This window comes from Bos indicus x Bos taurus, chromosome 21 (genome assembly GCF_003369695.1).
Source record: "Bos indicus x Bos taurus breed Angus x Brahman F1 hybrid chromosome 21, Bos_hybrid_MaternalHap_v2.0, whole genome shotgun sequence".
NCBI classification, from domain to species: domain Eukaryota; kingdom Metazoa; phylum Chordata; class Mammalia; order Artiodactyla; family Bovidae; genus Bos; species Bos indicus x Bos taurus.
In genome coordinates this window covers 2,380,920-2,407,359 of record NC_040096.1, presented here as the reverse complement: position 1 = coordinate 2,407,359, position 26,440 = coordinate 2,380,920, and the positions used below count along the sequence as shown (strand labels likewise).

Sequence of the window (26,440 nt, the reverse complement as noted above, 5' to 3'; positions counted from 1 at the left end):
AAATAACCCAAATCAAAAATGCACAGATCTAAATAGACACTTTTTCCAAAGAAGGTGAACAGATGGCCAATAAACACATGAAAAAAATGTTCAACTCACCTCATTATTTAGAGTAATGCAAATCAAACTACAAGGAGGTTATCACCTCACAGCGGTTGGAATGGCCATCTTCAAACAATCAACGCTGGAGAGGCTGTGGAGAAAGGGAACACTTGCACAATTAGTAGGAATGTAAATTGATACAGCACTATGAAGAATAGGATTTCTTAATAAACTAGGAGTAAAACTACCATATGATTCAGCAACCCCATACTGCACATATACCCTGAGAAACCATAATTAAAAAAAGATCCATGTACGCCAATGTTCATTCCAACAGCATTTATAATAGGTAGTACACGGAAGAAATCTAGATGTCCGTTTTATCAACAGATGAATGAGATAAAGAAGTTGTGGTACATATACAATAGAATATTACTCAAATATAAAAAGGAACGAATTTTAGTCAGTTATAGTGAAGTGGATGAACCTAGAACCTGTTATACAGAGTAAAGTCATTAAGAGAAAGTCAAATATATATTAAGTCATTAAGAGAAAAACAAATATATATTAAGCATAATATATGAAATCTAGAAATATGTTATTAATGAACCTATTTGCAGGGCAGGAAGGAGATGCAGATCTGTGGACACAGCAGGGGGAGAGGGCAGACAAACAGAGTAGCACTGAAACATACATACTGCCACATGGTAAAAGAGAGCGCTAGTGGGAAGTTGCTGTGTAACACAGCGAGCTCAACTCCACGCTGCTCTGTGACAACTCAGAGGGTGGGATGGGGTGGGGACTGGGGAGTCAAGAGGGAGGGGACTCACATATACTTAACCACTGATTCACCTTGTATGGCAGAAACCAATACAACAATGAAACCAGTTATCTTCAATTAAAAATAAAACAAAGTAAGTTATCAGGGCTAAAAGGGGGCATTACACAAGGAGAAATGGGTCAGTTTTCCATGATAATATCGCAATCCTTAATGTGTATGCACCGCACAACAGAGCATCAAATAACTTCAGGCAAAAAATGATAAAACTAACAAAGAAAACTAGAGCATTCTACTACTATAGTTGGAGACTTCAATACCTATCTATCAGGAATGGGCAGATGGAGCAGGCAGAAAATCATTAAGGGCACAGATGGACTCAAGAGCACCATCAATCAACTGGATACAACGGACTCTCTTGAATATTTCATCCAACAACAGCAGATTACACATTCTTCTCAAACTCACATGGAACAGACCAATTCTGGGCCAAAAAACACACCATAACACATTTAAAGAACATTAGACTTCCATCCTGGTATTAAATGAGCCAACAATAAAGAAATTATATGAAACCAGTCAAATGATATTAAATCCCATGAAGAAAATACAGCATGGGAAAAGGAATAGGGAAGACAGAACATGATCATTCTTTGAAGAAAGTTGGTCAAGGAAGGACTCTCTGATAAGGATCATTTGAGAGCTATAAAGCAAAGGAGAAAGGAAGCCATGTGGTTATCAGAGAGAAGGATCACAAAAACAGGCACACATCTTAAGAACACCAAATCATTAAGGGCAAGAGCATTAGCAAGTGAGGATAAAAATGGGCAAAAAAAATACAAAGGTCACAAAAGTGAAAGGAAGCACAGAGCCTTGTAGATCCTTGGACTTTACTCTGAGGGAGAGACCTCTGAAAAGTTTTGAGCATTAAGTAACAGGGTTTAATAACTTCAATCTTTGATCCAATAACAATTAGCTATTTCAATTTACATTATGGTTGGTATACTATGTGCTGAGTTGCTCAGTGGTGTCCAACTCTTGTGACTCCATGGACTAGAGCCTGCCAGGCTCCTCTGTCCATGGGGATTCTCCAGACAAGAATACTGGAGTGGGTTGTCATGCCCTCCTCCAGGGATTCCTCCAACTCAGGTCTCCTGTATTACAGGCAGATTTTTTACTGTCTGAGCCTCCAGGGAAGCCCAAGAATACTGGAGTGGGTAGCCAATCCCTTTTCCAGGGGAACTTCCTGACCCAGGAAATCAACCAGGGTCTCCTGCATTGAAGGTGGTTCTTTACCAGCTGAGCTACCAGGGAAGCCCTATGAAGAAATCTTATCTATAGATAATATATAATGGCCTGAGGACTATGGCCTGAGGACTAAGACCTTGGTCATGCCAACATTTAGGGAAAAAATAGCATTTGCAAATACTGAACCATAAATCACTTGATACACTTACCCTTGGTTCCCTTTACAGTCTTAATTATATACCTAAAAACATAGCCGAAGTGTTAGAGATAAGGTTGCGGAGAGTAACTACCAAAGACAAGAAATCTGAAATTACTAAAACTGCTTTGAAATCATTAAGAAAATTAAAGAGTCTAAATTAGATGTAAAAAAAAGACTACTATATGGTATGTTAGAATTTAAACAAAATCCAAGTATATTATATAATTGAATAAAAAGATCTGGGTTATTGTGTCAGTTCTATTTCGAGGCTAGCTATAAATTAGCATGCAGCTGTTAAAAACTATGTTTTTCTGTGCTCTGGAAATGGGTGACACTAAGAATTTCTAAAACCATGCATATTCTTAATTTTATATAATTATTTAAAATGTACTCGAGGTGTTCCCTAAAGGATATCAAATGCAAATAATCTCAAAGTGGTAAAAAGAATCACGCTTTAATAAATATAAGATGTTGCCATTAATAAAAACACACTAGTTAATTCTTAGATAAAAACAAGAATCCTTCATCGCCTATTTTGTAAATCAAGACACATAAGCTTAAGGTAGAAGAAATCTTACTAAACTACTGCCTAGTTTGGTTTCTACAGTTATAGAAATTTGGAGAAACTGTGGCAGATGAAAACTTAGAAACTATAGTCTCACCATTATGGCCAGAAGCTTAGAAATCTTTGTTAGTTCTAATTTCCAGTTACTCCACCTTACAATGGGCAACAGCAATGATACCTTGCTAAACTCAACCAGAACTTAACACCAGAGTCTCATCTGGAACCTCATGATAAACATCCTACCACACCTCACATTCTGCCATACTACAAAACACAAGCCTCATCTTTCCTTTTCATTCTTACTCTTGATGCATCCATCTAACCTCTTCCATCAAGATCGCCAGAAACACATTCATATCTTCAATTGCTTTATATAATGTTTTCTCAATCTTTTAGCTTTCACTGAAACCTAACTTGCCCCCAAATGCATTTCTTATAATTATTTTAAGTGACGTTTCCACAAACAACTCAAATCCCTAAATGTACTGTTATCCTTCTTATTCACTGTATTAAAAACAATGCCCACCCCCCATTTGAAAGAAAAAAAAAAAGCACAACACAAACACAACTCTATACTTAGAAACTTTCTGGTAAATTGCACTAAATACTAAAGCCTCTATTTTGCCCCAGTTATATCACTGGCATTGTGACTTCAATGCCTGTATGCATGATCTATCCCACCCAAGCCCCCAAAATACTTGACTTTCTTAACTTGAGGGTCCCTCATCTCCTCTCAGTTTCAGCCAATCACTACCTTAGGCTCTGATCAATCACATCTATGCTTGTAAGAGTTTCACTTAAACTGAAACTATCTTTGACCCATCATGCGTTCTATAACCAACCCAACATCTTCATCTGGCACCACAACCTTTCCAACAGATGACATGTAAATTCAACTACTCCAATGTTAACACTCTACACACTGCCACTCCCATCTGTTCTAATAGCCAATGGTGAAATACCATGCATCTTTTTCTGGCTACTACAGAAAAGTCGTCTAACTGCAAGTATGAGAAGTTAATCTTAGCTGGGTACCCTGTTAGCATGAGACCTCAATATCTGGTCCACTTCACCCATTTTCCCCAAGAACTTTCCAAGTTTTCAGCCTTTTCAAATCCCCTAACCAAACTCTTGAGTTCTACAAAAACTACTTTAAATGTTTCTTAAAAAGTTACATGGTCAAAAAACTATAAAGAGAAATACCCGTGCTCCCATTAGAGGGCATATAGTGAAGGAAAAAAAAAAATTACAAATGTTGAGAATGTATGGAATTATAACCTTTGTGCATTATGTGGTCAAACTGTTAAAGTGGTACAGCCACTCTAGAAAACAGTATGAAGGTTCCTTGTGCAAAAAATTAAAAATAGGACTATCATATGATCCAGCAATCTGACTTCTGGGCATATACCCAAAGAAATAAAAGCAGGGTCTCGAGAGAGGTATTCTTACACTGCAGCATTATTCACAATAGCTAAAACAAAAGCAACCGGTGTCCATCAGCAGATACATGGATAAACGAAATGTTACATACATACAACAGATATTCAGTTCCTAAAAGGAAGAAAATTCTGACATACACTACAACATGGATGAACCTGATATCATGCGATGTAAGTAAAATAAGCCAATCACAAAAAGACAAATACTGTGGGCACTCAGAGTATACGAGTATTGTTGTCCAAATCAAAGAAAGTAGAATGGTGATTGCCAGGTCTGGGGAGAAGAGTGAATGGGGAGTGATTTAAACTGACAACAGTTTCAGTTTTGCAAGATGAAAAGAGTTACAGAGATGATGGTGGCAATCATTGCACAACAATATAGATGTAACTAATTACCACTAAATTGGACATTTTATAATGTGTATTTTACCACACAAAAAAAATTTTAAGTTACATGGACACATATGTTTGAAAAATACATTTTATAATCCCTTCTTGGAGATGCACAATATATCATTCTAAAGGATTTTTCACAATTTTCAGGTTTAAGTCTATATGTCCCAAGCTTAATCAACAATGAAACCACTTCTTCCAGAAGCACACAGTGTTGTAGCTGACCTAATTTACTAAGAAAATTGACAGTTTAGGCACAGTGGCTTTGACTTCCCCATTCTTACCTACCAATACATTTTATATTACATATTCATCCTTGGAGAAGAAAATGGCAACCCACTCCAGTGTTCTTGCCTGGAGAATCCCAGGGATAGAGGAGCTTGGTGGGCTGCTGTCTATGGGGTCACGCAGAGTCAGACAACAACTGAACTGACTCAGCAGCAGCAGCAGCACCAGCACTCATCCTTACCTCCCTCTTCTACATTCATACGGGTCTTTGCTCTTATTCAAGAGAAATCCCTATACCTATATTTTTAATTCCAACCTTTATTACCTTAAAGCCCTGCTTCAATAATCACCATCTCTAGTTATTTTAAACTTCTTATTTTTCACAACTAATCACTGAAGTCTTAACTACTTCACTTTCTAAATACTTTTCTTTAAACCAGAAAAGTTTATCTTGAATCCTAATATACTACTGCCCTTATTTAGGCTTTCATTGACTAAATTTTGGTCTTCCTACCATATGATTTCTCTTCAATCCTGTTTCCTTGCCAGCAAAGTTACTAAAAAATATATATCTAACAAGGTTACCCTACTTAGCAAATTCTTTACTGACTCCCAAATACCTATGAGAGACAGGCCAAGGCCGTTCCCAAAGCATGCAAGCACCTAGTCCTTTTTATCCAGTCTCATCTCCTTTAACTTTCCACTTTCGGTTAGTCTATAATCTAAAAATCCTCAACTGCCTACTGCTTCTTACGTTTACTATGTGGCTTTGTAAGTGCTCATGTTTCTGCCTAGCATGTGCTAGCTAACTCCCAGTCTCACTTCAAGACTTAACTTAGCCTTCCCTGATCACCCCTGTTTTCTGCCATGTGGATTAGGTCCCTATTGCATCAAGGTACCTGAGTACACTGGTACTTCTTTATGTTCATGTTCCATCCTGGGATCCTTCTACCACCATAAATGAAATGATGTGCTTCCAGGTCTTTCACACTAACAGACTAAAACTTCTAGGGGAGCAAAAATATGTAAGAATCCAGGGTATGCAATTATCTGTCTAGAAGAGAAATCTAGTAATATGTTACCAAGATTAGAGGTATTTATTTGGTAGGGAAAATGAGACATGTGTATTCCTATCTTCCAATTTACTTTCTAAAGTATTACTCTCTTTAACTGGAAATTGTTTTCAAAAAATGTGATACCATTTAAAGCAATCTAGAGCAACTTAGACACCACAGCCTCAACCAAGTTACACTTACATTCGGCTAGCTTCAATGTCGTCAGATTGAGGTTCTCCTGATGATCTGTAAAATGCAATTGAGAAAAGTTAAGCAAAATATTCCATATTTCAAAAAAGGAGCAAACATTTTATTTTGGAAGACAAATTTGAAACCAAGATTTAATGGGTTAACAATTTTAAAAGTTCAACATGAGAAAAAAGTGATCCGATCAGATTGCCATACAACACATTTATCATAAGGGCTAGACTAATAAAAACTCAGTTCATTTTTTTAAGGAAAGGAAACTAAACACTATTTAGGTACCAACATACAAACCAATGTAACAAATCATAATTATTTACAAAGTCAAATATTTATAATAAAACATACAACTATGAAACCGTCTACAGCCAAGTATCAGTTATTCACAATATCAAAGGTATGCACTGGTATTCGTGATCCCAAACTTTAGATAAAGTATCAGCAAACTACTGCCTGGGATGACAAACTAAGGCCTGGGTCAGCCGCCTATTTTTATAAGCTTGTTCTGGCACAGAGGCATGCTCATTCATTTAATACTGTCTATGGCTGCTTTTATATCACAAGAGCAGAGCTGAGAAACTTACAGACACGTGGCCCACAAAGCCTAAAATATTTATTACCTGGCCCTTTAAAAAAAAAGTCTGCCAATCTCTGCTGTAGATAATACAAATTTAAACCTAATAGCCTCATGAATTTTGAGACACTGAAGTCTGATTTACCATTCTGATCAAGATTACCTTATTTCAACGAAAGTAGCTTTCCCTGAAAATACACTGGCAGCATGTGTACCTGTCAATTGTATTCCAGGGCATTAAAAATCTTGCTGTGGATAACAATGAATGACTTCAGCTATAAACAGTTGCCAGTTTTTTTCTACTTTTTCAATATACTGCGGCTATTTTAAGTAGAAATATTCAAAATTCTAAGACAGTAAGAAATCTTTTATTTTCATTCTGGGGCATGAACCATTCTGCCTACCCTACCCAACATGTTAAAAAAAATAATCCTATTACTCTATTCACTTTTATAACCAGCATCAGTCAACATATATTAAGGTGAATCAGCATAATACTGATTTCAACACTTTAAATTCACAGAATAGGTAAAATATTTTTTAGAGGTCAAAAGCTAAATTTTCAAACTGATATTACAAGGACTTGATTTGTAAATTTATCACGACTTGAGACTTCAAATTCCAAACAACTTTTAACAAAAGAATCTTAAACTCAGAGCCACCAGAAAAGAAAAAATCTGTTCCCGTATTTCTCAGTTTTGAAAAACTACTTCTTTATCACTTTCAAAATTATCCCTCATTGCAGTGGTCCAAGGGAAAGAATGCAAAAAATGTAGGAGTCCAGCAGCTCAAATATTTATTTTAGATCTTCTTTGCAGTATATTCACATTTTCAATTATGCACAAAATGATATCAGAACTAAAACCTGGGGCATGCTGGAGGTGGCAGTGACTTGGCAGTGACACAAATGCAAAAATTTCACTCCACCCTCTCCCCCAGGGAGCAAACAAATCCCCTTTGTGACACACCTGGTTTCCACCAGCCTTGTGGGTAAGTACCCCAAGATTGCTTCCAAACTTGTATCTCTCAGACAGAAGAGCTAAAAAGTGATGATAACCCCATGTACCAGCTGACTCATTTTTGAAAGTGCGACCGACCCTCCAGCATCAGATGTCATACTGTAAGGAGGCAGAGCAGGCTTGCAAAACAAAAATAAACCTGCTGGCTCTAAGGGAAGAGAGGCAGATTAGAAGCTTTTAAACACGTAGGCGGCAAAATTTTCAAAATTAACAGGGAAAGAGAGAGGGGGAAAAACTGGACACATTGACAGGGAAATTAAAACTACTACTGCAAAAAGGTAAGAGCAAGCAAGAGGGAACATAACTCCAAGTCTCAGAAGTACAATTTGTAATTATTGTAATGTTTTGAGATTCTGAAATGGAATAGAGATTAAATACATCAAAGGTATCTACATCTATTTCCAAAGTCTGTTCCCTAAACAACAGAATACGTAAACATTAGCACATTTAATATTAACATATATTAATGTAACTACCAAAACCACTTAAAGTCAAACCAAGTAATTTAAACCAATTCAAGAAGAAGAAAAGAATAATATAAATTGACATTATTACCTTAAAACAATCTACCCTAAGACTCTTAACATAGTGCATTGTTTTTTTACTCAAAACGGAAATTGTTTTTTAATCAAGAAAAAGGTTATGAATAAACATGAACTAAAAGAAGCACTTTTTATCTTATAGTGAGTAATAAGTAATAGACCTGCCTGTTATAATTTCTAGTCATTCTGCTTATTGTATTCTGTCTGTAACATTCTAAATAATTTACCAAAGAGTATCCTAAAGTTAGGATCCAAACACTCAAAATTTTAAAGTACGTAAGATCTGGGGGGAGAACAGATATATGCTATTTGCTATTCACCTGAAACTCCCACCACATTGTTAACTGGCTACACCCAAATACAAAATAAGTTTAAAGTTTGGGGGAAAAAAATTCCAAAACTCCAATAAATAAATAAAATACCTAAGATCTAACAATAGCTTCCAAGCTTTAATTTAGCTCCTGAAGAGTCTTATTCTTTACTGTCAAATGCTGGGAAGTAAGGATCTGGCTGTTCAGCTGCTCAGTCGTGTCCAACTCTTTGCACCCCGTGGACTGTATGCAGCACACCAGGCTTCCCTGCCATCATCTCCTGGAGCTTGCTCAAGCTCATATCCATTCAGTCAGCCGTAATTTTACCAAATTGAGGACACAAATCAAACGAAAAAAACCCCAAAAGTACTGACTCAGGTTAACCTAAAGTTTGTCAGAAAAACAAATCAAAAGAGAGATTTTTATGAGGTGCAGCTTCTCTGGACTGCAAGGCCCTCCTTTAACTTCCACTGTAACTCTCTGGGACAGAACAGTATACCAGTGTTATTAAAACTCTCACCACATGAAAAGCATATTTTAAAATGTATATTAAGACTTTTTTCATAGTTTTTTTTTTAATCTTCATAATAAAATCTTTATTTAAAAACTTGGAATTTTTAGAAATACTTTCCTATTTATTCATACAGATAAGTCTGGGGAAAAGGCAGAAAGTTTTTAGGAAGGAGATTAAACGGAGAAGCGGGTCAACTCGTAGGTCCACTATTCTTAGCAGTCAGTATCCCTGTCAACTATACATTTTCTTCCTTCTTTTTTTAACAGCATGTATTTTACAATGGCAGCCTTTTAAGGCTGTAAAATAACATTCAAAATTACCTTTTACAAGCTGTGGCCATTCGGTGACATCAGGGTGATCACAGCTTTGAGTCACTGATAAAAACAGGTTGTCACACCAGTCTAGCTGCTAACTTGATCGGACGTAGGTTTAATAACTCTAATAAATTAAACAAATCTTTAGTTAGAACACTTTATAAACTCAATTCATTGTTCAAAAAAAAAAAAATCTTCACAAGGTTCAAATTAGGTGCCAATGTAACATTCATCAGAAGAAATATTATAGAAATGCTTTCAAGGACTATTTTCCAGCACTTTTTTCTTAAATTATTTCTCACTTGAGAAAACATGACAATAATCTTGTACTTTTATGAAGTGTCACAGTTTACAAAAGCACTTTGGTCAACAGTATCTTAAATCTCAAAACAACTATGGCTCTAACCTATACCAAGTAGGTACGATAGAAAGAATTTTAAAAAAACAGAAAAACAAAGCAGCCTTGAGAGTGATTAATTGACTTGCCCAAGATTTTAGTATTAGTGTTGAAGCCAGGCCTAGGACTAAAACATAGGTATATTGACTTCCTAACCAGAATTAGTATTTTTGTGATTTTGTTTAGTTTGCTCTAGAGCCTCATGATTTAAATATATGTAAGTAAGCAAAGATTTAAAATATAAATTGAGAATCCACAATTATAATAGTTTAAATGGGACTAATAGTAACAGTTTTCCAGGTAGTCAAATGCTTAATGAAATAGTTATAAACACACACACACACACACACACACACACCACACCAAGTCTATTCCTACTTATTCCACAGGATAATATAACAGTAGCAAAAACTCCTTGGGTATTTCATGAATATCATATTCTCCTTATCAGTCATAAATCCACTAACATTCAGTTTCATGACAGAGAATGGCGAAATACAAAATCATTTTTTTCTCCCTCAACCTAGTATCCTCTGATCCCCTTACTTGGCTTAGCTGAACTGTCCTGATTATCATGGTTCACGATTTATCAGGCATCCTACTCACACTGCAGTACTGGCAAAGATACACATCGGGAATACCCCAGAATCAAGAGTTCATGCCCTGCAACTAGTTTTTCCTCCGGATGATTTCGCTACCAAACTATATATCCAGGCCAAATCTGAAAAGTTATCTAAGGAAAGATGAGAAAATTAGGAGACAGAAACAAAAGACCCTTGACATTATAAAATAGGAAGCTATCTGAGAATACTAAGGGATGAAACATCAATGCTTGAACCCATAACTCTGCAGCCTATGAACTTGGGCTTCAAATTCAGATAAGGGTAAGAGTTGGCCAAAGAATACATAAATAACTTTCACGGACTCAATACAGACATACTCATTTTATTGTGCTTCACAAATAATGTGTGTCGTCTTTGACAAACTGAAGGTTTGTGGCAGCCTGCCTCTAGCAAGTCTACAGGTGCCATCTTTCCAACAGCATTGGCTCACTTCATATCTCTGTGTCACATTTTCGTTAATTCTTGCAATATTTCACATTTTTTCCTCATTTTTATATTTGCCACAGTGATTTATGATCAGTAACTTTTGATATTACTATAACAACTTGCAGAAGGCTCAGATGATGTTAGCACTTTTTTTAATCAACAAAGTATTTTTTAATTAAGATATGTACACTATTTTTTAGACATAATGTTATGGTACACTTAATATACTATAGAAAGCATCTGTCAATATAACCTTCATAGGCATCAGAAACCCAGAAACTTCACATGATTAGCTTTATTTGCCTTACTGCAGTAGTCTAGAACTAAACCTGAAATACCTCTGAGGTATGCCTAAATATGTGGGATTTATGATCCCTGGAAGATATCAAATTTCCTAGATTTTCCTATCATGTTACATGCTTCCTAATAACAACCTAGAAGATTCCTGAGGTCATTTGGAAAAGAGGTAATGCGCCCCCTGAAACGAATAGTATTTCCTCTGGTCTTCATAAGACTAATAGTGTATGTGGATTAAAAGATCCAAGTCTAACTTTCCAACCTGTAAAACATAAAAATGAAGTCAAAATACTTTTAATTGATTAACTGAGATGAATTAATTCATTAAAGAGCACATGTTCTGTGAAAAATACTGAGGCAGATTTTCTCTTCTAGACTTACTTTTTCATAGTCTAGTGCTCAACAGAGCAAACAGCTCCCAGAGTCAGGATGGATACAAGGCCTTGTTTGGTCCCTTACTCAATGGAAAATCTTGGGCAAGTTTCTTAACCTCTCCAAGACTGTTTCCCAATATACAGAACTAAGGTAACAGTAGTACCTATTCAGAGGTCTGTCATGAGGATGAACAAACATGTATTTTGTTCAAAACAGTGCTTGACACAAGAAAAAGCCCAATAAATGGAAGCTATTATTAACTCATAGCCTAACAGCCAAACTTGCCCCCTCAATCTTCTTATGCAATTATTTTACCCCTCGTAGCACACTAACCTCTTCTAAATTTCTTTCCGAATCCCACTTGGAGCCCTCATACAGTCTACCTGGCAGCATAGTGATTTAGCACCTAGCAGCATAATCCTTTAAAAATGGCAGTTATCCAAATCTGCTGAATACATCACTATTCTAATCATGACATTAAGATATTCATGCAATTTTGACTTTCAAAAAATAAAACAGAAACATACCATATTTCGCCAAACTTCTGAGGAGCTGGTGAATTCTAAAATCAGGCTCTTACAGATTTTTAACCTAAAACATAAACCCTCACTCAATTCTTTTTACACAGACAACTGAATAGACAACTTTCAAAGAAAAAAAATTGCTCTAAAATTACAGAACCAAACTCATTTGTAGTATCTGTGAATATTCAAAACATCAAGAGACAAACGCCCTAAGAGCTGCTGCCAGGATGTATGGACAGGTAGTTAGGCAGCCCTGCGGCCTGAAGGTTCCAGCGGGCAGAACCATGATGCCCATTTTCAGCACACAGAGCTTGCTGCTGCTGCTGCTGCTGCTAAGTCGCTTCAGTCGTGTCCGACTCTGTGTGACCCCATAGACGGCAGCCTACCAGGCTTCCCCGTCCCTGGGATTCTCCAGGCAAGAACACTGGAGTGGGCTGCCATTTCCTTCTCCAATGCATGCAAGTGAGAAGTAAAAGTGAAGTCGCTCAGTCATGTCCGACTCTTATCGACCCCATGGACTGCAGCCTACCAGGCTCCTCCATCCATGGGATTTTCTAGGCAAAAGTACTGGAGTGGGGTGCTACTGCCTTCTCCAGCCACAGAGCTTACTGATCTCCATTTCCTTACTCCTCTCTCTCTCAACAGGGCTGAAAATACATGACAACTATTTAAGTACGTGTCTTGAATTCCTTCAGATACCTATAGCAGTTAAGCTTTAACTAAATTATATATGGTGAGCACCTGCTATGTTAGGTACATATAGGAGCATCTGCCCCGCTACCTCCCAGAGTAGCAGCTTGGGAGTGTCCTGTCAGTCTTAGGTGTCAGGTTGTTGCATTAGTGAAAATATTTTTAAAGTATGTAAGACAATGTTGCCTGGAGCATAATAGGGCCTCAGTGTACGGTAGCAATTATTATTCCTTAAATCAAACATTTAACCTATCAAAACTTCTCTTATCAAAAAACAAATTTTGAAGCCTTTAAGCTTAGCATGGATCCAAATAATCACGTAAATCTTATCTCATTTGTACACAATCAGAGCACGTCTCAGTTGAACAGAACTGAAGTTTTTTTTTTTTTTTTTTTTTAATATATTTCCTTTTACTACATATGAAGAAACCAAGTTCCCTACCAGTCAGGAAACCCACCCAGCATCCTAAAGGTTGTTGTCAGAAAATAATATACTGCATATAATTGGAGAAGGAAATGGCAACCCACTCCAGTGTTCTTGCCTGGAGAATCCCAGGGACAGAGGAGCCTGGTGGGCTACAGTCCATGGGGTTGCACAGAGTCGGACACCACTGAAGTGACTTAGCAGCAGCAGCATATAATTACTGTTTTTAAAATTAATCAAATGTTAAGATCTTAACAGAGTCTCAAACTCTCTTCTATAATACAATCACCTGAGGAATCTGTAAAAAAAAAAAAATGCTACTTACTTGATCTCAACCTCCAGAGACTGTGATTCAGTACATAAAATGGGGATATAGAGATCTGTATTTTAAGCACACATTTCATGTGATATGTATACCCCAATTTGAGATACTTGCCTTAGAAGATTAGGAACACATAATCATGGAAGAAATATACCACATCTATGAAGATATAGAAAGTAACAGAAACTGTAAGCACCAAAAATGCTAGTTGCACTCTGCAAATTTAACTATTAGCACTCTTACACCGCACCTAGTGCCTTTATTTCTTTATATTCAGCAGAGGGCTCAGTATAAATCAAAGAATAAGAAATGCATCTAAAAATAAGAAATGTCAATATGAATCTATATCCACCTGTCCTACTATCATTTTCATTTATCCTTAAAACAGTCCATCTGCCTACCCTCACTTTTTCTGCCTCTACACAGGTGCATATTTATTATTAATACATCTGTCATGTCTTTTATCTCCTCTCCAATAGCCTATTTCCTTCACCTCCTTATAATCATAGGACAAATTTAATTTCCAGACTACTTTTTCTATCACTTTCATTATTAGTCCACTTAGCAATCCTGTTCTCATTTATGCCATGTTTACAGTGTCTTAAATTTGTGGGAAAGCTACTTGTTGACAAACTCATTCAGCTTTGTACATTTGTAAATTTCTCAACAAGAGTGTTCCCAGTAACTTTCCTGCATAAAGCTTCCTGCCTTTAGGTTCTCCTCATTTTAGTTCACTCTAGATTTAAATTCACTAAATTTTTAAATATTACTTTCTTATAGTACTTCCAACATAATTCCCTCAACTCCATTAACACTTTACAGTACCGTTACCTTCCTTTAACCACCAGAAAGACCATTACCTCAGATGCTAACATACAAAACTTTTCACATACTCAAAGTTTTCTTATAAAAGTCATCATCATTCTCATATGGGCTACATCTTATGACCTCTTAATCCTACTTTTTCTCTGCAATATTTCACAATTCTAACCATTTCTCACCCCTCCTGGCTTCCATAATGCTGTACCTGTCAGTGTTCTACCTCTGACTGGAACTATGTCTTCTGCCAGTTCATTTTCCTACTCCCCAACCACAGCCTCTAAGTTTCCATCAGTAGCCCTTTCTTAAGGTAAGAAAAGGGGCTATTTAATTTAGGTTATGGAGAAGGCAGTGGCACCCACTCCAGTACTCTTGCCTGGAAAATCCCATGGACAGAGCCTGGTGGGCTGCAGTCCATGGGGTCACGAAGAGTCGGACACGACTGAGCAACTTCACTTTCACTTTTTACTTTCATGCATTGGAGAAGGAAATGCAACACACTCCAGTGTTCTTGCCTGGAGAATCCCAGGGACGGGGGAGCCTGGTGGGCTGCCGTCTATGGAGTCGCACAGAGTCGGACACAACTGAAGTGACTTAGCAGCAAATTTAGGTTAAATTAATTTTCTGGACAAGGTGCACCTGTTCCTCCATCACCTCTCTATATACTTAAGATCCCTAACATCTTTTAAGATCCCTCACATCTTAAGAGCCCTTACAACTTTTAAGCCTTGATCTCTTGAGTCATAAGCCTGCTACTCTCAGTTACCAATGGTACACATGCACTTGGGATGTTCATTAGTATATAAAATCAAACTCAATTATTAAAAAAAACCTCACTCCATCTTGATGTGCCTACTCTTCCTACTCTTGTTGTCCTGCTAATTACAGGTTATAAGAAAATGGTAAAAAAAAAAAAAAAAGGTGAAAAATGAAAAAAATGGTGCCATTCTTCATTTCCCCCCTCGTTTTTATTTAGCCCAACCACTGTACAGTTGATACTAAAGATCAAAGAATGTCTACTACCTAAAACTAATACAATGTTATATGGCAATTATAGCCCAAATTTAAAATGTTTGAAGGTCTACAAGTGGACGAAGACATACTGAAAGAAACTAGACATGCTCTTACACAGATATAAAGAATAGACTTTTGGACTCTGTGGGAGAAGGCGAGGGTGGGATGATTTTTTAAGAGAATAGACTGACAGACAACTTTACTAGTTAAGTGACCTAAAGCACGTCACCTAATAGGAAATATTCCTCTTTTGTAAGATGTTTATCCTGAGAAGTATATTTTGTGAACATTTTCAAGCAGTGGAAGTATAAAAACGAATTATATGTATGTTCTCTAAAAGTGTGGTCTAGTCAGAGAAGAGGCTGGACTGGCAAATTTTTTCCGAATCGTGTACAGTTTCATCTGAAATGCTACTCTGGAACAAAACCAACAACAGAATAATTGGGGGAAGTGTTGGAGTGTGGGGGAATTTCTGAGATAGAATTGATAGCAGTGGGTGAGTTTGTTGTACTGGAAAGGGCTTCTCTTTAGAATATAACTCAGTTTTCTAATTTGGATGACTGGACTGGTAGTGGTATCATTACTTCCCCTGGTTTTTCTTAATATGTCTGGGATAAACATTAGTCATGCCTCAGTGCTCACTTTATATGTTACTTTATAAAGAATATCTTTACTTTTTTCCCAGACTTAAGTCAGAATACTCTATTTGTGCACTTGTATTGTGGTTTCTTCCTCACAACACTTAACTGTGCGTTGCAGTTACCTACTTTATTGTGGTTTTTATTGTTTGTGCCCATTTCCCCCATTACATGGGAATAAGAGCAAGTCTAGTTTCCAATTCTGGGGAGGGGGGTCACTAAAATTTTATAGACTGAATTTTGAATTTATTTTAATTTTTTAAATTAATAAATTTTAATTGGAGGCTAATTACTTTACAATATTCATAGTGGTTTTTGCCATACATTGACAAATCAGCCATGGGTGTACATTTGTCCCCCATCGTGAACCCCCTCCTACCTCCCTCCCCATCTCATCCCTCAGTGTCCTCCTAGGGCACCGGCTTTGAGTGCCCCACTTCATGCATTGAACTTGGACTGGTCATCTGTTTCACATTTGGTAATACACATGTTTCAGTGCTATTCTCTAAAATCATCCCACCCTCGCCTTCTCCCACAGAGTCCAAAAGTCTATTCTTTATATCTGTGTAAGAGCATGTCTAGTTTCTTTCAGTATGTCTTCGTCCACTTGTAGACCTTCAAACATTTTAAAATTTGGGCTATAATTGCCATATAACATTGTATTAGTTTTAGGTAGTAGACATTCTTTGATCTTTAGTATCAAACTGTACAGTGGTTGGGCTAAATAAAAACGAGGGGGGAAATGAAGAATGGCACCATTTTTTTCATTTTTCACCTTTTTTTTTTTTTTTACCATTTTTCTTATAACCTGTAATTAGCAGGACAACAAGAGTAGGAAGAGTAGGCACATCAAGATGGAGTGAGGTTTTTTTTAATAATTGAGTTTGATTTTATATACTAATGAACATCCCAAGTGCATGTGTACCATTGGTAACTGAGAGTAGCAGGCTTATGACTCAAGAGATCAAGGCTTAAAAGTTGTAAGGGCTCTTAAGATGTGAGGGATCTTAAAAGATGTTAGGGATCTTAAGTATATAGAGAGGTGATGGAGGAACAGGTGCTGACCTTGTCCAGAAAATTAATTTAACCTAAATTTGCTGCTAAGTCACTTCAGTTGTGTCCGACTCTGTGCGACTCCATAGACGGCAGCCCACCAGGCTCCCCCGTCCCTGGGATTCTCCAGGCAAGAACACTGGAGTGTGTTGCCATTTCCTTCTCCAATGCATGAAAGTAAAAAGTGAAAGTGAAGTTGCTCAGTCGTGTCCGACTCTTCGTGACCCCATGGACTGCAGCCCACCAGGCTCTGTCCATGGGATTTTCCAGGCAAGAGTACTGGAGTGGGGTGCCACTGCCTTCTCCATAACCTAAATTAAATAGCCCCTTTTCTTACCTTAAGAAAAGGGCTACTGATGGAAACTTAGAGGCTGTGGTTGGGGAGTAGGAAAATGAACTGGCAGAAGACATAGTTCCAGTCAGAGGTAGAACACTGACAGGTACAGCATTATGGAAGCCAGGAGGGGTGAGAAATGGTTAGAATTGTGAAATATTGCAGAGAAAAAGTAGGATTAAGAGGTCATAAGATGTAGCCCATATGAGAATGATGATGACTTTTATAAGAAAACTTTGAGTATGTGAAAAGTTTTGTATGTTAGCATCTGAGGTAATGGTCTTTCTGGTGGTTAAAGGAAGGTAACGGTACTGTAAAGTGTTAATGGAGTTGAGGGAATTATGTTGGAAGTACTATAAGAAAGTAATATTTAAAAATTTAGTGAATTTAAATCTAGAGTGAACTAAAATGAGGAGAACCTAAAGGCAGGAAGCTTTATGCAGGAAAGTTACTGGGAACACTCTTGTTGAGAAATTTACAAATGTACAAAGCTGAATGAGTTTGTCAACAAGTAGCTTTCCCACAAATTTAAGACACTGTAAACATGGCATAAATGAGAACAGGATTGCTAAGTGGACATAATGAAAAAGTGATAGAAAAAGTAGTCTGGAAATTAAATTTGTCCTATGATTATAAGGAGGTGAAGGAAATAGGCTATTGGAGAGGAGATAAAAGACATGACAGATGTATTAATAATAAATATGCACCTGTGTAGAGGCAGAAAAAGTGAGGGTAGGCAGATGGACTGTTTTAAGGATAAATGAAAATGATAGTAGGACAGGTGGATATAGATTCATATTGACATTTCTTATTTTTAGATGCATTTCTTATTCTTTGATTTATACTGAGCCCTCTGCTGAATATAAAGAAAATAAAGGCACTAGGTGCGGTGTAAGAGTGCTAATAGTTAAATTTGCAGAGTGCAACTAGCATTTTTGGTGCTTACAGTTTCTGTTACTTATCCTATATCTTCATAGATGTGGTATATTTCTTCCATGATTATGTGTTCCTAATCTTCTAAGGCAAAGTATCTCAAATTGGGGTATACATATCACATGAAATGTGTGCTTAAAATACAGATCTCTATATCCCCATTTTATGTACTGAATCACAGTCTCTGGAGGTTGAGATCAAGTAAGTATGCATTTTTTTTTTTTTACAGATTCCTCAGGTGATTGTATTATAGAAGAGAGTTTGAGACTCTGTTAAGATCTTAACATTTGATTAATTTTAAAAACAGTAATTATATGCTGCTGCTGCTAAGTCACTTCAGTGGTGTCCGACTCTGTGCAACCCCATGGACTGTAGCCCACCAGGCTCCTCTGTCCCTGGGATTCTCCAGGCAAGAACACTGGAGTGGGTTGCCATTTCCTTCTCCAATTATATGCAGTATATTCATTTTCTGACAACAACCTTTAGGATGCTGGGTGGGTTTCCTGACTTGGTAGGGAACTTGGTTTCTTCATATGTAGTAAAAGGAAATATATTAAAAAAAAAAAAAAAAAAACTTCAGTTCTGTTCAACTGAGACGTGCTCTGATTGTGTACAAATGAGATAAGAATTTACAGTGATTATTTGGATCCATGCTAAAGCTTAAAGGCTTCAAAATTTGTTTTTTGATAAGAGAAGTTTTGATAGGTTAAATGTTTGATTTAAGGAATAATAATTGCTACCGTACACTGAGGCCCTATTATGCTCCAGGCAACATTGTCTTACATACTTTAAAAATATTTTCACTAATGCAACAACCTGACACCTAAGACTGACAGGACACTCCCAAGCTGCTACTCTGGGAGGTAGCGGGGCAGATGCTCCTATATGTACCTAACATAGCAGGTGCTCACCATATATAATTTAGTTAAAAGCTTAACTGCTATAGGTATCTGAAGGAATTCAAGACACGTACTTAAATAGTTGTCATGTATTTTCAGCCCTGTTGGAGAGAGAGAGGAGTAAGGAAATGGAGATCAGTAAGCTCTGTGGCTGGAGAAGGCAGTAGCACCCCACTCCAGTACTTTTGCCTAGAAAATCCCATGGATGGAGGAGCCTGGTAGGCTGCAGTCCATGGGGTCGATAAGAGTCGGACATGACTGAGCGACTTCACTTTTACTTCTCACTTGCATGCATTGGAGAAGGAAATGGCAGCCCACTCCAGTGTTCTTGCCTGGAGAATCCCAGGGACGGGGAAGCCTGGTAGGCTGCCGTCTATGGGGTCACACAGAGTCGGACACGACTGAAGCGACTTAGCAGCAGCAGCAGCAGCAGCAAGCTCTGTGGCTGAAAATGGGCATCATGGTTCTGCCCGCTGGAAGCCTTCAGGCCGCAGGGCCTGCCTAACTACCTGTCCATACATCCTGGCAGCAGCTCTTAGGGGCGTTTGTCTCTTGATATGTTTTGAATATTCACAGATACTACAAATGAGTTTGGTTCTGTAATTTTAGAGCAATTTTTTTTCTTTGAAAGTTGTCTATTCAGTTGTCTGTGTAAAAAGAATTGAGTGAGGTGTTTTATGTTTTAGGTTAAAAATCTGTAAGAGCCTGATTTTAGAATTCACCAGCTCCTCAGAAGTTTGGCGAAATATGGTATGTTTCTGTTTTATTTTTTGAAAGTCAAAATTGCATGAATATCTTAATGTCATGATTAGAATAGTGATGTATTCAGCAGATTTGGATAACTGCCATTTTTAAAGGATTATGCTGCTAGGTGCTAAATCACTATGCTGCCAGGTAGACTGTATGAGGGCTCCAAGTGGGATTCGGAAAGAAATTTAGAAGAGGTTAGTGTGCTACGAGGGGTAAAATAATTGCATAAGAAGATTGAGGGGGCAAGTTTGGCTGTTAGGCTATGAGTTAATAATAGCTTCCATTTATTGGGCTTTTTCTATGTGTCAAGCACTGTTTTGAACAAAATACATGTTTGTTCATCCTCATGACAGACCTCTGAAATAGGTACTACTGTTACCTTAGTTCTGTATATTGGGAAACAGTCTTGGAGAGGTTAAGAAACTTGCCCAAGATTTTCCATTGAGTAAGGGACCAAACAAGGCCTTGTATCCATCCTGACTCTGGGAGCTGTTTGCTCTGTTGAGCACTAGACTATGAAAAAGTAAGTCTAGAAGAGAAAACTTGCCTCAGTATTTTTCACAGAACATGTAGCTCTTTAATGAATTAATTCATCTCAGTTAATCAATTAAAAGGTATTTTGACTTCATTTTTATGTTTTACAGGTTGGAAAGTTAGACTTGGATCTTTTAAATCCACATACACTATTAGTCTTATGAAGACCAGAGGAAATACTATTCGTTTCAGGGGGCGCATTACCTCTTTTCCAAATGACCTCAGGAATCTTCTAGGTTGTTATTAGGAAGCATGTAACATGATAGGAAAATCTAGGAAATTTGATATCTTCCAGGGATCATAAATCCCACATATTTAGGCATACCTCAGAGGTATTTCAGGTTTAGTTCTAGACTACTGCAGTAAGGCAAATAAAGCTAATCATGTGAAGTTTCTGGGTTTCTGATGCCTATGAAGGTTATATTGACAGATGCTTTCTATAGTATATTAAGTGTACCATAACATTATGTCTAAAAAATAGTGTACATATCTTAATTAAAAAATACTTTGTTGATTAAAAAAAGTGCTAAACATCATCTGAGCCTTCTGCAAGTTGTTATAGTAATATCAAAAGTTACTGATCATAAATCACTGTGGCAAATATAATAATGAGGAAAAAATGTGAAATATTGCAAGAATTAACGAAAATGTGACACAGAGATATGAAGTGAGCCAATGCTGTTGGAAAGATGGCACCTGTAGACTTGCTAGAGGCAGGCTGCCACAAACCTTCAGTTTGTCAAAGACGACACACATTATTTGTGAAGCACAATAAAATGAAGTATGTCTGTATTGGAGTCCGTGAAAGTTATTTATGTATTCTTTGGCCAACTCTTACCCTTATCTGAATTTGAAGCCCAAGTTCATAGGCTGCAGAGTTATGGGTTCAAGCATTGATGTTTCATCCCTTAGTATTCTCAGATAGCTTCCTATTTTATAAATGTCAAGGGTCTTTTGTTTCTGTCTCCTAATTTTCTCATCTTTCCTTAGATAACTTTTCAGATTTGGCCTGGATATATAGTTTGGTAGCGAAATCATCCGGAGGAAAAACTAGTTGCAGGGCATGAACTCTTGATTCTGGGGTATTCCCGATGTGTATCTTTGCCAGTACTGCAGTGTGAGTAGGATGCCTGATAAATCGTGAACCATGATAATCAGGACAGTTCAGCTAAGGCCAAGTAAGGGGATCAGAGGATACTAGGTTGAGGGAGAAAAAAATGATTTTGTATTTCGCCATTCTCTGTCATGAAACTGAATGTTAGTGGATTTATGACTGATAAGGAGAATATGATATTCATGAAATACCCAAGGAGTTTTTGCTACTGTTATATTATCCTGTGGAATAAGTAGGAATAGACTTGGTGTGTGTGTGTGTGTGTGTGTGTGTGTGTGTGTTTATAACTATTTCATTAAGCATTTGACTACCTGGAAAACTGTTACTATTAGTCCCATTTAAACTATTATAATTGTGGATTCTCAATTTATATTTTAAATCTTTGCTTACTTACATATATTTAAATCATGAGGCTCTAGAGCAAAACTAAACAAAATCACAAAATACTAATTCTGGTTAGGAAGTCAATATACCTATGTTTTAGTCCTAGGCCTGGCTTCAACACTAATACTAAAATCTTGGGCAAGTCAATTAATCACTCTAAGGCTGCTTTGTTTTTCTGTTTTTTTAAAATTCTTTCTATCGTACCTACTTGGTATAGGTTAGAGCCATAGTTGTTTTGAGATTTAAGATACTGTTGACCAAAGTGCTTTTGTAAACTGTGACACTTCATAAAAGTACAAGATTATTGTCATGTTTTCTCAAGTGAAGAAATAATTTAAGAAAAAAGTGCTGGAAAATAGTCCTTGAAAGCATTTCTATAATTATTCTTCTGATGAATGTTACATTGGCACCTAATTTGAACCTGTGAAGATTTTTTTTTTTTTGAACAATGAATTGAGTTTATAAAGTGTTCTAACTAAAGATTTGTTTAATTTATTAGAGTTATTAAACCTACGCTCAGATCAAGTTAGCAGCTAGACTGGTGTGACAACCTGTTTTTAATCAGTGACTCAAAGCTGTGATCACCCTGATGTCACCGAATGGCCACAGCTTGTAAAAGGTAATTTTGAATGTTATTTTACAGCCTTTAAAAGGCTGCCATTGTAAAATACATGCTGTTAAAAAAAAGAAGGAAGAAAATGTATAGTTGACAGGGATACTGACTGCTAAGAATAGTGGACCTACGAGTTGACCCGCTTCTCCGTTTAATCTCCTTCCTAAAATACTTTCTGCCTTTTCCCCAGACTTATCTGTATGAATAAATAGGAAAGTATTTCTAAAAATTTCCAAGTTTTTAAATAAAGATTTTATTATGAAGATTAAAAAAAAACTATGAAAAAAGTCTTAATATACATTTTAAAATATGCTTTTCATGTGGTGAGAGTTTTAATAACACTGGTATACTGTTCTGTCCCAGAGAGTTACAGTGGAAGTTAAAGGAGGGCCTTGCAGTCCAGAGAAGCTGCACCTCATAAAAATCTCTCTTCTGATTTGTTTTTCTGACAAACTTTAGGTTAACCTGAGTCAGTACTTTTGGGGTTTTTTTCGTTTGATTTGTGTCCTCAATTTGGTAAAATTACGGCTGACTGAATGGATATGAGCTTGAGCAAGCTCCAGGAGATGATGGACAGGGAAGCCTGGTGTGCTGCATACAGTCCACGGGGTTGCAAAGAGTTGGACACGACTGAGCAGCTGAACAGCCAGATCCTTACTTCCCAGCATTTGACAGTAAAGAATAAAGACTCTTCAGGAGCTAAATTAAAGCTTGGAAGCTATTGTTAGATCTTAGGTATTTTATTTATTTATTGGAGTTTTGGAATTTTTTTCCCCCAAACTTTAAACTTATTTTGTATTTGGGTGTAGCCAGTTAACAATGTGGTGGGAGTTTCAGGTGAATAGCAAATAGCATATATCTGTTCTCCCCCCAGATCTTACGTACTTTAAAATTTTGAGTGTTTGGATCCTAACTTTAGGATACTCTTTGGTAAATTATTTAGAATGTTACAGACAGAATACAATAAGCAGAATGACTAGAAATTTATACAGGCAGGTACTATTACTTATTACTCACTATAAGATAAAAAGTGCTTCTTTTAGTTCAGTGTTTATTCATAACCTTTTTCTTGATTAAAAAACAATTTCCGTTTTGAGTAAAAAACAAATGCACTATGTTTAAGAGTCTTAGGGTAGATTGTTTTAAGGTAATAATCGTCAATTTATATTATTCTTTTCTTCTTCTTGAATTGGTTTAAATTACTTGGTTTGACTTTAAAGTGGTTTTGGTAGTTACATTAATATATGTTAATATTAAATGATGCTAATGTTTACGTATTCTGTTGTTTAGGGAACAGACTTTGGAAATTAGAATGTAGATACCATTTGATGTATTTAATCTCTATTCCATTTCAGAATCTCAAAACTTTACAATAATTACAAATTGTACTTCTGAGACTTGGAGTTATGTTCCCTCTTGCTTGCATCTTACCTTTTTGCAGTAGTAGTTTAATTTCCCTGTCAATGTGTCCTCAGTTTTTCCCCCTCTCTCTTTCCCTGTTAATTTTGAAAATTTTGCCGCCTACGTGTTTAAAAGCTTCTAATCTGCCTCTCTTCCCTTAGAGCCAGCAGGTTTATTTTTTGTTTTGCAAGCCTGCTCTGCCTCCTTACAGTATGACATCTGATGCTGGAGGGTCGGTCGCACTTTCAAAAATGAGTCAGCTGGTACATGGGGTTATCATCACTTTTTAGCTCTTCTGTCTGAGAGATACAAGTTTGGAAGCAATCTTGGGGTACTTACCCACAAGGCTGGTGGAAACCAGGTGTGTCACAAAGGTGATTTGTTTGCTCCCTGGGGGAGAGGGTGGAGTGAAATTTTTGCATTTGTGTCACTGCCAAGTCACTGCCACCTCCAGCATGCCCCAGGTTTTAGTTCTGATATCATTTTGTGCATAATTGAAAATGTGAATATACTGCAAAGAAGATCTAAAATAAATATTTGAGCTGCTGGACTCCTACATTTTTTTGCATTCTTTCCCTTGGACCACTGCAATGAGGGATAATTTTGAAAGTGATAAAGAAGTGAGTTTTTCAAAACTGAGAAATACGGGAAACAGATTTTTTCTTTTCTGGTGGCTCTGAGTTTAAGATTCTTTTGTTAAAAGTTGTTTGGAATTTGAAGTCTCAAGTCAGTGATAAATTTACAAATCAAGTCCTTGTAATATCAGTTTGAAAATTTAGCTTTTGACCTCTAAAAAATATTTTACCTATTCTGTGAATTTAAAGTGTTGAAATCAGTATTATGCTGATTCACCTTAATATATGTTGACTGATGCTGGTTATAAAAGTGAATAGAGTAATAGGAATTTATTTTTTTAACATGTTGGGTAGGGTAGGCAGAATTGGTTCATGCCCCAGAATGAAAATAAAAGATTTCTTACTGTCTTAGAATTTTGAATATTTCTACTTAAAATAGCAGCAGTATATTGAAAAAGTAGAAAAAAACTGGCAACTGTTTATAGCTGAAGTCATTCATTGTTATCCACAGCAAGATTTTTAATGCCCTGGAATACAATTGACAGGTACACATGCTGCCAGTGTATTTTCAGGGAAAGCTACTTTCGTTGAAATAAGGTAATCTTGATCAGAATGGTAAATCAGACTTCAGTGTCTCAAAATTCATGAGGCTATTAGGTTTAAATTTGTATTATCTACAGCAGAGATTGGCAGACTTTTTTTTTAAAGGGCCAGGTAATAAATATTTTAGGCTTTGTGGGCCACGTGTCTGTAAGTTTCTCAGCTCTGCTCTTGTGATATAAAAGCAGCCATAGACAGTATGTAAATGAATGAGCATGCCTCTGTGCCAGAACAAGCTTATAAAAATAGGCGGCTGACCCAGGCCTTAGTTTGTCATCCCAGGCAGTAGTTTGCTGATACTTTATCTAAAGTTTGGGATCACGAATACCAGTGCATACCTTTGATATTGTGAATAACTGATACTTGGCTGTAGACGGTTTCATAGTTGTATGTTTTTATTATAAATATTTGACTTTGTAAATAATTATGATTTGTTACATTGGTTTGTATGTTGGTACCTAAATAGTGTTTAGTTTCCTTTCCTTAAAAAAATGAACTGAGTTTTTATTAGTCTAGCCCTTATGATAAATGTGTTGTATGGCAATCTGATCGGATCACTTTTTTCTCATGTTGAACTTTTAAAATTGTTAACCCATTAAATCTTGGTTTCAAATTTGTCTTCCAAAATAAAATGTTTGCTCCTTTTTTGAAATATGGAATATTTTGCTTAACTTTTCTCAATTGCATTTTACAGATCATCAGGAGAACCTCAATCTGACGACATTGAAGCTAGCCGAATGTAAGTGTAACTTGGTTGAGGCTGTGGTGTCTAAGTTGCTCTAGATTGCTTTAAATGGTATCACATTTTTTGAAAACAATTTCCAGTTAAAGAGAGTAATACTTTAGAAAGTAAATTGGAAGATAGGAATACACATGTCTCATTTTCCCTACCAAATAAATACCTCTAAATCTTGGTAACATATTACTAGATTTCTACTTCTAGACAGATAATTGCATACCCCTGGATTCTTACATATTTTTGCTCCCCTAGAAGTTTTAGTCTGTTAGTGTGAAAGACCTGGAAGCACATCATTTCATTTATGGTGGTAGAAGGATCCCAGGATGGAACATGAACATAAAGAAGTACCAGTGTACTCAGGTACCTTGATGCAATAGGGACCTAATCCACATGGCAGAAAACAGGGGTGATCAGGGAAGGCTAAGTTAAGTCTTGAAGTGAGACTGGGAGTTAGCTAGCACATGCTAGGCAGAAACATGAGCACTTACAAAGCCACATAGTAAACGTAAGAAGCAGTAGGCAGTTGAGGATTTTTAG

General features: G+C 36.8%; 1 protein-coding gene and 1 long non-coding RNA gene across 5 annotated transcripts in view; one reads left to right on the top strand and one right to left on the bottom strand.

Annotated features, from left to right (window-relative positions):
- Window positions 1–26,440, top strand: part of UBE3A (ubiquitin protein ligase E3A) — a 119,126-nt gene that overhangs the window by 35,698 nt on the left and 56,988 nt on the right. Inside the window, exons 2-5 of one of the 4 annotated variants that reach the window (XM_027521037.1) lie at window positions 19,880–19,943; window positions 22,475–22,594; window positions 24,280–24,350; window positions 25,859–25,903. The exons of 1 other annotated variant lie outside the window; for it this stretch is intronic. In XM_027521037.1, coding sequence (XP_027376838.1) covers window positions 25,902–25,903 — 2 coding nt within the window. In that variant the 5' untranslated portion in view covers window positions 19,880–19,943; window positions 22,475–22,594; window positions 24,280–24,350; window positions 25,859–25,901. The remainder of the gene's footprint in view (window positions 1–19,879; window positions 19,944–22,474; window positions 22,595–24,279; window positions 24,351–25,858; window positions 25,904–26,440) is intronic. 2 more of the 4 variants (XM_027521036.1, XM_027521038.1) reach the window with 2 other exon arrangements.
- LOC113879505 lies at window positions 6,147–9,496 on the bottom strand. Its single transcript, XR_003507345.1, has 3 exons — window positions 9,432–9,496; window positions 7,694–7,843; window positions 6,147–6,193 (listed from the first exon to the last, which is right to left on the bottom strand). It is a non-coding gene; the product is annotated as an uncharacterized LOC113879505 (long non-coding RNA).